The 14,924-nt window shown below is 32.4% G+C and overlaps 1 protein-coding gene across 2 annotated transcripts in view; it reads right to left on the bottom strand.

Annotated features, from left to right (window-relative positions):
- EDTP (Egg-derived tyrosine phosphatase) overlaps positions 1-6,933 on the bottom strand; it is a 56,121-nt gene extending 49,188 nt beyond the window's left edge. The window contains exons 1-5 of one of the 2 annotated variants that reach the window (XM_014427999.3): positions 6,808-6,933; positions 6,145-6,240; positions 5,023-5,079; positions 3,511-3,767; positions 1,863-2,111 (exon numbers count right to left, since the gene is read on the bottom strand). In XM_014427999.3, coding sequence (XP_014283485.1) covers positions 1,863-2,111; positions 3,511-3,767; positions 5,023-5,079; positions 6,145-6,231 — 650 coding nt within the window. In that variant the 5' untranslated portion in view covers positions 6,232-6,240; positions 6,808-6,933. The remainder of the gene's footprint in view (positions 1-1,862; positions 2,112-3,510; positions 3,768-5,022; positions 5,080-6,144; positions 6,241-6,807) is intronic. The other variant, XM_067051632.1, reaches the window with a different exon arrangement.
- Between the last annotated feature and the right edge of the window lie 7,991 nt (positions 6,934-14,924).

Genomic DNA, 14,924 nt, shown 5'->3' with positions numbered 1-14,924 from the left:
TTTTGTTTTGACTGCTGTCAAAATAGCCCTGAAGAAGCCCTGCAACGTGGGGCGAAACGTTGGCTCATTAAAATAGTATATTTCTACTATTTGAGTTTTTTTGACCGCACCCGGACCATATTCCTTTCATATAATGAATAATAAGAGAACTTGAGAATGGTTTCATTTATCGATGAATGTATAGCCAAAAATTGACCAAAACTTGGAAAATAATAAAATCATTGGAAAATCCTAAAACCAGAGGATGATTAAGAAAGAGATCTAAATAAACAAAAATATTAGAAAGATTATTTCTATGAACTATTTTAAGAAGACCAAATTGAGTTCATGTGAGAAATAATACCACTGATAAAAATAAATGAAACATGTCTAATAAGTTCTTCTAAACTTGAAACAGCATTAAAATATAATTTAAAATGCAAAGTTTTCAGGAACAGGAATACCATCACTGAGTATATCACAAATACAGATAATTTAAGATCTAAGAAAGGCTAACTTAAGATAAATATGAGCAGGCAATGATACCTGAATATTGTTTCACCTGTATTGATTGAAGACTTTTTATGACTCATTATCATTAAAAAGATATTTATGGTACAATTAATAGAGAAAAAAAATGGGATGAGATATAAATATACCAATGCCTCTATAAAAAAGGCATTTATCTTTTTTAATAAAGGTAATTAATCATCGTTGATAATTGCTGATTCTGTAAGATAAACAGAAATCAAAACTTTAATGAAAAACGATCATAGTCCCATTAAAGAGAAAACAAGAATCTGACCAGAGACAAGCAGGGATGATAAATATCATATAATTTTAACTTTTACAAGTTTATTAATAACTAGTATCAAATTCATACATTTTTTTAAGCTTATACTTCTGAGACATCAGGAAACGGTGAAAGTATGAAATATAATGTTGAAAAAAAAAAAAAGAATAAATCACTCATTATCATAAAAAATTGCTTTTTAAAATCCCTCAAACCCATTATAAATTTTATGAATAAACATTTGTTTTAAACCATTGTTTACTTTTTTTAAAACTAACTTGAAATATATTAAAAATTAGATTTTCCATTTTTTTTGTTTCGGGAATTATTCAGCTGTCTTACTTCGTCTATTTTTAAGAGCCTATTTTTCAATGTGTACCATTGTTTTTCTGGTCATTTTAGTTTAATTTCCACTTGAAATTTTGTACTTTAATTTAAAAAACCTTTGAAAACTGTAAAAATGTGACTGTTGCATTTTTATTTATAAACAATGCAATTTCCAACCTTTTACAGGGCTAAAAGGTTTCTTAAATCAAAAGAAAAAATGAATGACTGTTGGTGATGTTAGTTTATTGATGTAAAATTAATAAAAGAAAGAATTTGAAGTAAGAATGCTAATTAAATCTCAAAATAGAAAAAAAAAAACAGAATATTACATAATTGTTTTCGAATAATAAACCACTAAAATTAAATCTGTACCGCTACAACCCATAAAAGGGTGAACTTTGTAAGGAAGTACTGTTAGTAGACCAACGGTTGTGCATTGACTTGACTGCCAAATTCTTACCCAATTAACAGAACCCACTTTATGAGGCTGGGTGGGTGAACCCACTGGCTGACTTATGGCTATTGAGAAACAGATAATAATTATCTGCCACAGCAGGATTCAAATCCAGGTCCATGAAGTTAACAGCACAGTGCCTTACCACTAAGTTACCCACTCCCACCATAATTAATAATAACTACTATAACAAACCAATAAATAAAATTAAATAAACTTCTGCCCATCTAAAAATCTATAGCTTTCAACTAAGAAATCAAAATCAACTATATGAAAAACTTAAACTAACACTAATTTAAAAATACTAACTTTAATCCAAATTTCACTTTCTTTTTTTCCACCATAAAATCAATAATGGCACCAACATTTAATGTTTTCAACAGCCTTATGTCCTGGCTACGGACTCTGTCAAATAGTTGCCAATTATCTCCTGTTGATTGAGAGGACTGAGAGTTTGATTGTACTTCTTGTTCTTCAGGGCCAGTTTCATCACAGTAAAACAAATAATCATATCCAGATCTTCCATACATTTCAGGTCCTCCAGATAATGTCGAAGACCTACAAATGGACAAATTTTATTACAAAAGATAAAAAGAAATTAAATATTTCATCAAACTCCATAATTTTAAATGATATATAAGTATTGAGAAATCTAGGATGAGGACTAGAATAAAGAAATATTAAAAAATAATAATTACAACAAATAAAAATAACAATTGTATAAATTCTAGTACAATATAGTAAGAAATAAAACAGAACCATAGTTAAATATAAATTTGTAAAATCAAGTGATACAAAAAATTACTTACTTGTAATTACAATTTTATGATTTGAATAATAATTAACCAAATAAAAAAATAACCAAGTGACTATTAATGATTAATCATGTGGAACTACAAAAAGGATTTTTTATTTTATTTATTTTTTTTTATAACTCATTTAACCAAATTTAGAAGTGTATAACAAAAATAAAACTAAATACATTCACCATATAATAAATAGGAAAAAAAAAAAAAAAGACATGTAGATAAGTTACAAGTAACAATCTAACTTTAATTGACAGTCAAGTAAGCGTTTAGAAGTGGTTCTAGGGTTGAGGATTGGAGCTGAGGTTCAGGTACTAATAGTTTAAGCTAATGGCCTGGCCTAAGCTATGAGCCACTAGTTTATTAAAAATAGATTTTTATCGAGCAAAACTAATAACATACGGAGTACTACAGAAGTTAAGGGATTTGATGATGATAGATTGTATTGTTGAAGTTAATTAGAAACATAATAAGGAACAATAATTTAAAGATTTTACATTGGATGCAGAATTTGACATACACCATAGGTATTCAAACTTTAGAAAAACAAATTTATTTCTAAATATAAATTAATTCTCTTAATAAATTAAATGAATTAATTTCTATAAATTAAGACTCGTTTGGTACTCCCCTTTTTGTGAGAGTTTTGTAATGAAAATTAGTTTTAATTATGGTGAATAAAGTTTCTTTTGGTAGAGAAGTCAACATTGTAACCTCTTTCAGTTCTTCTTAGGTGCACTTAACTCTGGAATTTTTAATAGAAAAAAACTGGTATTCCCAGTTAAAAATTATCTTATAAAACTAATTTTGAATCAAATTGTAGGTGTGATTTCTTTGATCCGAAATGGTCTTAAGTCACTAAAAACCGAAATAAATGTTTTTAAAATTTTCTATGAGAATTTTTAATTGAAAAACTCCTTTCCATTGGGAATTTCAGAATTAAATATGCTTAAGAAAATTCAAAGAGATTACAAAGTCTATTTCACAACCAGAAGTAACAATATTTACTAAAATTAAAACCTACCAAGTTTCGCTAAGAAATTTTCAAAATCCTTGAAAAATAGAGTTGTCAATTGGTCCTTGAACACCTTGTATACACATTTAAATAATAATTATCAACAAATTCCAATTAATTTGAAGGTAGAGATTACCGGCAAACATTCTTTCCTCTAAATAGTATAACAGGCAAAGGGAATCTCGCTCGGCATCGAGCTGATCTGGACCTCATGAATAAATCTTTGAGCTTTGAACTGTCATAAACACTCTCATAAAGAGTGCCATTATTAGGTTTCTTGGATGGAGAATTTGAATCAGTACTGTTGAGAGATTGATTGTTCTTCTCATTTTCCATAATTATTAACTGGCTTGGATAGTGGGCACAAAGTTCACCATTTGTGTTAGCTATGAGCTGAAATCAGATTTCACATAAATTAAAAAAAAAAATACATAACCCCTAGAACATGACATTATTTAAAAAGAAAAATACTTATTTACTAATAAACATTGAGTAAAATAAAATTTGGGACTAAGTGAACATAATTTAAAATATAATTATTAATGGTAGGATTATCAGGTCTGATTCTACTAAAGATAACTTACATAATTTTAATTCTATTGGTTTACACATCTTAAAACTTGAACAGCTTACCTTGTTACTGTCCGTTTGTTTATCTTGGGCTCTTGTATTCTAATTTGAGGTAGGTATATTAATTAGGTCTTTTGGTCTCTTATCAACAACTAAAGAATCTACAATTGAGTAAACTTATAGTCTGGGAGTCAAAAATAAAATGTTGACTTATTAATATCCTTCTTAATACCAAGATCACCAAGAATAGACAACTACAGCGGACATACAAGACCCAAGCACTCAATACTGATACACCATGACCAATAACATACAACAGAAATTTGGACACCACTGAACTCTGTCTATTTAGTTTGACAAATGGTTTACCTGATGGCAGTCTTTCACTAGTACTGCCCACTATAGTGCTATGCTTAAGTTCTGTTGTCTCTGGGATGCCAGGATAAATACTGAAATTATTTTAGTCCTAAAAAACTTACAATCGGATAACTTCTACAAAGACATTCTGTGCGTTTTCCAATTACCAGTTAGAAAATCAACTGTACCACTGATTATATATTTTTTTTAATTACTATGTAAACCAACTCCTTTCCAGAAGGACATGAACATGATCATGAATAAGAAAATAATTATTTAAAAATTTTAGAAATAAAATCTAATGAAAGTTAAAACTAAATATCGCAAAAATCAAATAAATAACACATTTATTAAAAAAGTAAGTTAATAATAAAACAATAGTCAAAATTTAAAATCTGATGTAAAATACGTTGAGTTTGTTCCCAGATATTCTGTTAAAGAGTAATTGGTCAAAGTGAGCCCAGTTTGAAATGGGATTATAATCTCATAACTCGATATACACTTAAAATCATATAATTCATTTAAAATTGTTTTTGAGCTCAAGTGAATTTAGGCTATAAATGAAGCTCAACCTAGGTAAAAATTAATATTACATATTTAATTACTGAAGCTTTCATCAATATTACCTATTACCCACAACTGTGTGGCAGATTGTAATATCTATCAATAAAATAAATTACTGAAGCTAATGATCAAATAATAATATTTCATTAGTACTTACAATACAACTGTAATCTAGTGATACCAAATCAATACATTTTTGCATCACAGCCTGGACCTGAAAAAAAAAAAATCAGATATAGTTTTGAAGAAACTAAACTTATCAAAAATCTTTTAACAAATAGAGATTAAAAGGCAGTTGAACTTTCATAGTGATACCACAAAATTTGACAATGATTATGTCAGATAAATAGGAACAAGAGGTAAAATAAAACAATCATATTGTACTAAACTTAATATTCTATATTAAAATTACTATTCCACACAATGCAGAACACAGTATAATATAAGGTGTGATATAATAAAAGAATAGTTTCGAGGATATTTCTATTCTAGCATAATTCTGTGAAATTTATAAAAAGAAAAAAATCTAATATAAATAACTTTTGGTATACTCTCAAAGAAAATATTAAATTGTACGTGGTATGAAATACTAGTTGACAAGAAATGTTACAGGTTACGGTTTCTGAAATCAAGGAAAGAAATTATAATGCATTTGAAAAAGGATCAAAATGAAACTGTAACTTAAACTAGATTTTGTTATGAAGTATTTATCATTTAAGGATGTAAACAAGAAGGCTGTAACAACAAACGATCCTTTCAGTTATACCAAATAAAGTGTATAAAGACTTAAAGAAGCAAGACTAACGTAAATGTTTAATGATACGACAAGTTTTCAGAGTAATCAGTGTTCAAACATCAAACAAGAAAACTTTTAGCACATTTACTTCTGTATGTCTAAGTAATCAAAATTTTAAATATAATATGTTAAAATTTTAATGTAAAATACATGTCTATATCAAAAAATTTGAACTTTAGGGAGATAAATAGAAATCAAAAGAAAATTTATGGTAAGAAAAAGTTAATTCATAACTAAAATAAGACCGTCAAAAGATCACTTTTTTACAATTTAAAATTACACCATTCATAAAAGTTGTTAATCTACATATCACAATAATCACTAGGCTCACATGTGATCAACATAAAACACACCATGATAAAAACGAATAAGAATCAAATAATCAGAAGTTTAAAATATTAAAATGGACATGGATATACCACATGTGGGAATATACATATTAAAAACCTCAAAGTTATTGAACAAAACAACTCTTATACTTACTGTTGGATCGTTATCTTTGGCTTTAAACGTATTTTTTGAGAAGTACAAGATCAGATTTTGCAACACTTCATTTTTTAATTCCTCCATAACAGCTACCTTAAAGGAAAAATAGACAAATAGTAAACTTCTGATGTTTTATCACAGGAACACATCTCACACTAGACATCAAAATCTAACTACAGAATTTCATAAAATAAACGAAAATACATCGAGGTCTACCGAGGTCGCTAATTCCCATAATCGATAGTAAAGTTGTTTGTTCTTTGAAAATGTTAATTTTTAATACGGAGTACTTTGGAAGTAGAACCATAATTTCTGTTTTTTTAATGAGCTACAATGGAAACAATGATTTGTGTGGCATACTACACAAATGAAAAATTGTTCCCATATTTTTTATGCACTAATTTTGTATTTATGTTAAAAACTACCGTTTTTAAATTCCAACGAAAGCATAAACGGGGAGTTTTACTAATACAACTTCATATTTGTAAAAATTAATGTATGTAATAATAAGTTAAATTACCAATAAGGGGTTAAAATATTAGCGTACATGGGATTAAAAATTAAATTAAATTTGTCTAAAACTATGTGGAATCTAATTTAATTTGGTTATTAAAAAAACACATTAATAAGAACGTTAATATTAGGATTTTGAAAATATACTTCTCTAATTTCAATTTAAAGTTGATATGGAAATCGAGGTCTGGACAGGCAAGCGGTCGTTGATTCTATGATTTGAAGAAAAACGCTGGGCAGGATTACAGGGCTAAGTTCATATAGCTCTTAGGATCTTAAATAGTAATATTAAACACAAGACATGTTTATATAATACCTATTTACTTAAAAGATTTAGATAAGCTGGAACAATGTCATCATTAAATAGGTTTTTAAAGTTTCTTTTATTAGTTTTATTAGGATGTTTATTTGCTAAAAGAATGATATATTCAAGTGACAAAGATGTTCAAAGTATTTCGAAAAAAAAATTTAAATCCCTAAAAGGCAGTAATTGAAGGTTACCATAGATTTTCCAACGATAGGGTTAAAGATACAAAAAAAAAATAAGTAGATGGGTCAATCTCTACAAGTACTGCATTTTCTACCACTAAAACAATGAAAACTTTTCATTGAGGTTTTTTCTATAGCATTTTGTTTCTTACCTTTTTAGTGATATATTTTTATAAAAAGGCCGTCATAGAAATTACTAGTTTATACGGTACATCAATTAAAAAAAATTATAATTCCAGGGTGGTGAGGAAATGGCAGAAAATTTAAAATATCTTAATATACTAACAGTCTTAATATCTCAAAAATCACCAAACTGTATGATAAAAAGTCATAACTTTTTAAAAAGCCAACTGGCTTCATAATGAGTACAGTAAATTTTACAGTAAAACTGAAATTTATTTATTAGCTAGTTAGTCGTCTAGTAAGACGACTAATGAGCAACAACTGATTTTAAAATGTAGATCGGAAATAATAAATGGGAAGCGTGGAGCAGACTCCTAACCTTTAACCTATCGCTTTGAACAGCCTTGATGACACCCTGAAAAGTGGGGCGCAACGTCGGACATTAAAATAGTTAAAAACTATTTGTTCTTTTTTGACCGCAACCCTTCTTCTTATATATATAAATTGATCTTCTTCAAAGTAGTTAGTATTACTAATTATTCTTGTCGGAAATCCTGTCCCAACTTTTTCTATCTCTCTTTCCATGTCATTGATAGGAACATTCAAGTATGTAAAAGTTAACCCCGAGACACTCCGGAAATAGAACTTTGAGAATTGTTTATTACCCGTTACTGCAATAAAACTACAATTCCAAATGAGTGAGTTTGTAGTGCGGTCCTTCTCCTAAATAAATACTTTTTTTCATATCCACATATTAATGGTAAAGACCTACAATTAAGTAAAGACCTACAACAAGATAATATCATTTAAAATAGGAGAAATAAGAATGGCACGAGAAGATAACTGACATTTGTTAGTAAAAACTGATCATCTACAATAGATAATAGATGCGTTTAGTGAAATCTTCGATTTTATTTTATCTTTTAGAATTGACTTAATAATTAAAATTTATAAAAGAAAAAATATTTTAAAGCTTCTACACAAATTGAGAGGGTACAACAGAAAACAGAATGATTCCAAATGCGATTAGTTACAGATTTAGAAGATTCAAATTAAGAGTGAAACTCCCACCATAGGAAATTATTTACGTCATTAGGGGGAGGGGGTATAAGAGGAATGTCATCTCCCCCCCCCCAAAAAAAATTTTAAAGCCCAGTAAGTTAGTAAATCTGAAACCTTACGCCAAACCGCGAAAACTCGTAAAACTCTAAGGCAGCAATTCCCAATTTTTTTGCCCTGGCACCCACCCTGGGCTGAAAAAAATTCACGGCACCTTTCTTGGGCTAAAATAGTTCGCAGCACCCTTTTCGACTTAAAAAAATGAAAATGTTGGTACAATTATCTCTAGACTGGTTGAATACGTAGAAGAAAAAAAACAGTGCAAAGTAATAATAATAATCTTTATTTATTCTGGGATTGAACCCTTTAGAATAATTTACAGGCGTCAAAATTAGACTTTAGAGCCTTAGAGTAAATTAAAAAATAGAGGTGAAATTACAAGATGTCATAAAATAAAATAATACAATTGATTTAAAAATATACAAATAAACAACAATAATCAACAGAATATGTAAAATAATGATAAAACAAATAAAATAAAACCACTTGTCATAACATAAAACATAAGATGACTTCTGATAGTAAATAAAAGGGAAAAAAAATGATAAAAAATCAAATACAATTAAACTAAAAACTAATGAATGAAAAGGTATAATTTCTGCTAGTGTATATATTTACAATTATAAACGAAAATCTAAGACATAAAATACAGAAAATATATGAAGCTTTTTTGAAACTTTCAATAGTTATTCTTCCGGAATCGGGTGGACAGAAGGTAGTTGAAGATACGGGATTTGAAGGTTGGAAGGGTATTAGAACGACGAATAAAGGAGGGAATAGAATTCCACAGGGAAGAGGAACGGATGAGGAAAGATCTATCAAAGGCCACGGTTCGATGGGCAGTTACATATAAGTCTGAAGGCCATGAGCGAGTATTGCGGAAATGCATTGAGGACTTAAGTTGAAGGATATCTGAGATGTACGATGGACGGCGGGTTTGGGTAACTTGATAGAGAAAGGAAGCAAAGAAATATTTAAGACGGAAGGAGGGGTAAAGCCACTTCAACTCTTCATAAAATCGAGTGACAGTGGCGTCCCTGGGGACCCCAAAGATGAATTGTACAAAGCAATTATTTAACCGTTTTAATTTTTCTTCAAAATCCCCAGAGACACCCCCATAAATCGTAAACAGCAATAGTTAAAGTGGGGGAATATCAAGGTTTTTAATATTTGAAAAAATAAAATAAATAAATGAACGAATGGCAGAATGGAAAAGCAAGTCTCTGCATGGGAGATTGTATAGCCAACTGAACGAAGCCTCCATAGACAAAGAAAAATCAGTTGAATGGCTAAATTACAGCGTTTAGCCATTCAACTGATCTTTCTATAGTGCGAAAAATTTTAAATATTTAAAAGTAAAAATAAAAAAATCAACAAAATATGAAGGTGGTTGGACTTCTAGGTCTCCAACCTCAGATTCTCAACCCGCAACAGTGAGAACAACCGACCAAAATAATAATAATATACTTTATTTATTCTGGGATTGATCCCTTTAGAATAATATACAAGCGTTAAAATTAGACTTTAAAGCCTTAGAGTAAAGTACAGAATAATAACATATAAGTCTGAAGGCCATGAGCGAGTATTGCGGAAATGCACTGAGGACTTAAGTTGAAGGATATCTGAGATGTACGATGGACGCCGGGGTTGGTTAATTTGGTAGAGGAAGGAAGCAAGAAAATATTTACGACGAAAGGAGGGGTAAAGCCAATCAATTCTTCATATAATCGGGTGACAGAGGTGTCCCTGGGGACCCCAAAGATGAATCGTACAAAGCAATTAATCATCCGTTTTAATTTTGCTTCGAGATCCCCAGAGACACCCCCATAAACCACACAGCAATAATCAAAGTGGTGGAAAATTAAGGAAGTAACCAGGAGCCTGCGGGTTTCAAAAGGACGTAGGTGACGAAGATAATTTAAATGCTTCAGGTTGGAAAAGGTACGACGAGAAATATCGGAGACGTGGTTTTTCCAGGAGAGAGTTTAGTCTATAGTGACACCGAGGTTTTTAACGTATGGATAGAATTGTATTGGATTGTTGTTCAGATGTAAGGCGCATAGTGAAAACTATTTGAGGAATAGTTTTCAAGAGGTGATTGGATCCTATTACGATTGCGTTAGACTTCTCTGCATTCAGCTTAAGCTTGTTTTCTTGCGCCCAGTGACTGAATTCGATTCAAGTCCTCTTGAAGCTTCTCCATGGCAACCAATAGGTCAGAAGGTGAGAAGGAAAGGTAAATTTGAAGATCATCAGCGTACAAATGGTATTGAGAATGTTGGATAAGGAGGGAAGGTCGTTGATGTAGATGGCGAAAAGGGTAGGGGAAAGCGATGAACCTTGAGGGATACCACAAGTAAGAGGTCGAGTCATTGATGGTGGTTTATCTGGAACCAATATGTACTGGGAGCGATCGGAAAGGAAGGATTGAAACCAGCGCAAAGCACTGTTTGGACGACACGCCTTCCGTGTTATTCGTAGTTTGTTAATCAGGATAGTCAGGTTTTGGTTTTCCATGGCAGTTTGGAGGTCATGGGTTATTTTAAGGAGAGCGGATTGTGTTGAATAGCCAGGTCGAAAGCCGGATTGGAGGGGATTGATGAGGGAATGTTCTTCTAGGAAGTTTGAGAGTTGGTTTTGAACAAGGCGTTCTAAAGGTTTTGAAAGGTTAGAGAGGATAGAAATAGGGTGGAATTCATTAGGTGAAGAAGGATTTGAGATTTTATTTAATGGTCGAACTAAAGCGGTTTTCCAACGAGAAGGAAATGTGGCATTTTGCTAGGAAAAATTGTATATATGATAAGTATGGGGATGAGGACTGGGAGACTGGATTTAATCAACTTAACAGGAATGTTGTCTGGTCCATGATCGTTGGTATGGGATCTTAAAATAGTGGCTAGTAATTCTTCGTAAGTTATGTGGGAAACAAAGAAGTTTTCAGGATTGAAGGTGTTATTTGGAATATTAGGAAAGATTGAAGAATCAGTAGCATTGTACAGGAAATGGTTGCTGAGATCATCAGTTGTTGTTGAAGGTAGCTGAAGTTATTGAATTCTGGTAGAGATAAATTTCGGAGTATTTTCCACTTGGATTTGGTATCGGGAGAATTGGAGTGGGCTTAATGAATGTGAAGGGATTTAGCACGTCGAACTGCTAATTGGGTTGCATTACGGAGTAGTTTAAAATGAAAATAATCTGCAAACAGGCTAGTCCGAAATTAGCGTCTAGCTGCTTCTCTTTGTTTTATCATTTCCTTTGTTTCCGGAGTAAGCCAAAATGCAGTTGGACGTCGTAAGGTTCGGGCTTTGAGCGGAGCATGGGTATCTAATATGGATTTCAGATGTGAAGTGGAAGTGGAAACTATAGGGTCGATGGAGTTATAGGAGTGTATAATGTCCCACTGGACGGAATCAAGGTTAGATTGAAGGGATTCATAGGAAAGGAGGTCCAAATTACGGTATGATATGATTTTGGAAGTAAAGCATTTTACTGGTAGGTCGTACGATATTTGGATCAGATCGTGATGAGAGAAAGGAAACCGGGTGCTGGGAAGAGGAAAGGATTTTTATTGTAGAGTCACAAATAAAAAGGTCTAACTAGGTGTCAGAGGATTGTGTGTGATGTGAAGGAGAATAAGGAACGATGTAAAGATTGAGGGAAAATATTAAGTCAGTAAGAAAAGATTTATCACTGGATTGAGAGAGCATGTTGGTGTTAAAATCACCAGTGGTAATAATATTGGAATAAGGGGAAACGAGTTGGACAATGGAGGACTGGAAGATATTATCGAGTGGAACTCGGGGAGGTTGGTAAATGACAGCAAATAATAGAGGAGATGATATGGTTGAAATTTCAAAAACAATGTATTCTGCATGGGGAATGTTAGGAGAAGGGGATTGGAGTAGGATTTTGACCTCGATACTAACATGAACATGCAACCCAACACCACTTCTAGTACGATCGGATCTGTCTTGACGAAAGAAATTGTAATTGGGAATTGAAACATGAGAGGAAGGAATAGAGGGTTTAAGCCACGTTTCGGATACTGCGATGATGAAGTAAAAGTTATCAAGAAAGTACTATTTGAATTCATCGAAGTGGGCAATAGGGGATTGCGCATTAACGTGACAGGAACTAAGGACATTAGTCATAACTGTGGGGTGGTAAATGGGAAAGTAAGAACAAGGATAAAGGTTGAGGGATTGAGAATAACAATATTTTATATACTGCTACAATTTATATAGGATGTGACAATGATATGAAATTGCAAGGAATTTTTTGCTTGAATTATCGAATTTTGAAAAAAAATAGTCAATAAAGTTTGAGTCATAAAAAATTAAAAAAAAAGAAGAGATGTAAATAAAGGAAATTCTACATTTTAAAAAATGTAAATAAAATATCTTCTATACAAAAAAAGAAAAGGATAACAATATTGTGGTGACTTGGATACCAAATTCCACTGACGTCCAGGTCGCTGGTCTTGCCTTTGGTGACCGCTGGGTAGCCATTGGACTGCCTGCACCTGACCCTACCTCCGCTGCACCAAACTTACTTGATTTTCGCCACTTTCTGCTTCTGCCTGGCTAACGATTAGAGGTGCTTGTTAGCGGGCGTCATTGCTTCGCTCAGATATACGCGGTGCGCGTCGTTTTCATCCCAACCTAAGTGACGAGTGAAAAAATCCCTTTTGGCTTTTCTTTGCCGCACCAGCTCATCTTTTAGGCGGACGAATATTACTATAATAGGGCTGGCGCTCCTTCTTGTTTAGACCTGAGCCATACCGCATGGTCTAGATCGCCCGGACACAGCTTCACGCCCAGACCTTCACCAATACTGAGAATCGTCCCCACTTGGTCTCTCCCTGCTTCTCCGGGATTCCTCTAATCTCCACTGTATTTTTTAGGTTGTTTTGCTCGGCCTGATTAAATCTACCCTCAAGGTCCGACAATTTAACTTTGAGGTTTTTGCTTTCAATGGATAATTCTTCCATTTTGTTTTTCTGCTGCTCCAGGAGTACAATCTTCTGTAGCCTTTCCATGTTTTCAAAGGAAAGCTGGGAATGACTTCTGAGGAGAGTCCTTTATATCTTTCAGCTCTTCAATGCACTGAGGCTTAGCCTTCATTTCTTTAACCTCCTCGATTAGCCCCTTTAAGAGGTGAATCAATGAGGCAGGTTAATTACCTTTTAATGTGCTGGAACCTGATTCACATTCAACACAGGTCCATTTTTTAATGATATCTGGGTCTGAGCTTTCAAGTTTGATACATCTAATATGATATATATTTTTACAATGCAAACATGAAATTTTATGATACCCTTTTGGATCATTATAGAGAGATTATTAATAACATTATTTCATTAATACTAATTAAAATAATATAAACTCATCTCCAACTAAAACCAGCAATATAACTTTTTTTCATATCTTGAAAAAATCTAATTTATTACAAATTATTTTTAGGAATTTTGGTGCCCCATTCAATGAAATGCCTGCCTCCTTTCCCTAACCCCTCCCCAGCTAGGTATCTGGAACCTAATTAAAAAATCGTTAAATATTTTTAATAGATCATTAAGATAATTTTCTACAGATACAAATTATGAATGTTTTAGATTTACTCAGATTCGATTGAAGCTCATTTCCTTCAAATGGTAAATTTAAATATTTGCAGTGTATTGCTGATTCAACGTACATAATGCGAACTGTGGTAATATGATTAAATACTTTGTAATTTTTGAGATCCAGTAATAAAATACGATTTTCAAAATATATTAACTAGTTACTAGTAAAAAAAAAATTTTTAAATTAAAATAGCAAATATACAGTGCATTCCAGCGTTTACTTTGATGATTTCCAAATTTACCTTTCCTTCCATTCCATTCCTTTCATTCCATCTATACGTTAAAAACCTCGGTGTCACTATAGACCAAACTCTCTCCTGGAAAAACCACGTCTCCGATATTTCTCGTCGTACCTTTTCCAACCTGAAGCGTTTAAATTATCTTCGTCACCTACGTCCTTTTGAAACCCGCAGGCTCCTGGTTACTTCCTTAATTTTCCATCACTTTGATTATTGCTGTGTGGTTTACGGGGGTGTGTCTGGGGATCTCGAAGCAAAATTAAAACGGATGATTAATTGCTTTGTACGATTCATCTTTGGGGTCCCCAGGGACACCTCTGTCACCCGATTATATGAAGAATTGATTGGCTTTACCCCTCCTTTCGTCGTAAATATTTTCTTGCTTCCTTCCTCTACCAAATTATCCAACCCCGCCGTCCATCGCAGATCTCTGATATCCTTCAATTTAAATCCTCAGTGCATTCCCGCAATACCCGCTCACGGCCTTCAGACTTATATGTAACTGTCCATCGAACCGCAGCCTTTAGTAGATCTTTCCTCATCCGTTCCTCTTCCCTATGGAATTCTATTCCCTCTTTCATTCGTAGTTCTAATACCCTTCCAAACTTCAAATCCCGTATCTTCGACCACCTTCAGTCCACCCAATTCCGGAAGAATGACAACTAACAAGGTTT

The sequence above is a fragment of the Halyomorpha halys genome, unplaced genomic scaffold (genome assembly GCF_000696795.3).
Source record: "Halyomorpha halys isolate HHAL.00 unplaced genomic scaffold, Hhal_1.1 Scaffold686.1, whole genome shotgun sequence".
NCBI lineage: Eukaryota > Metazoa > Arthropoda > Insecta > Hemiptera > Pentatomidae > Halyomorpha > Halyomorpha halys.
The sequence above is the reverse complement of the archived record's forward strand: the minus strand, read 5'-3'. Positions and strand labels throughout refer to the sequence as shown.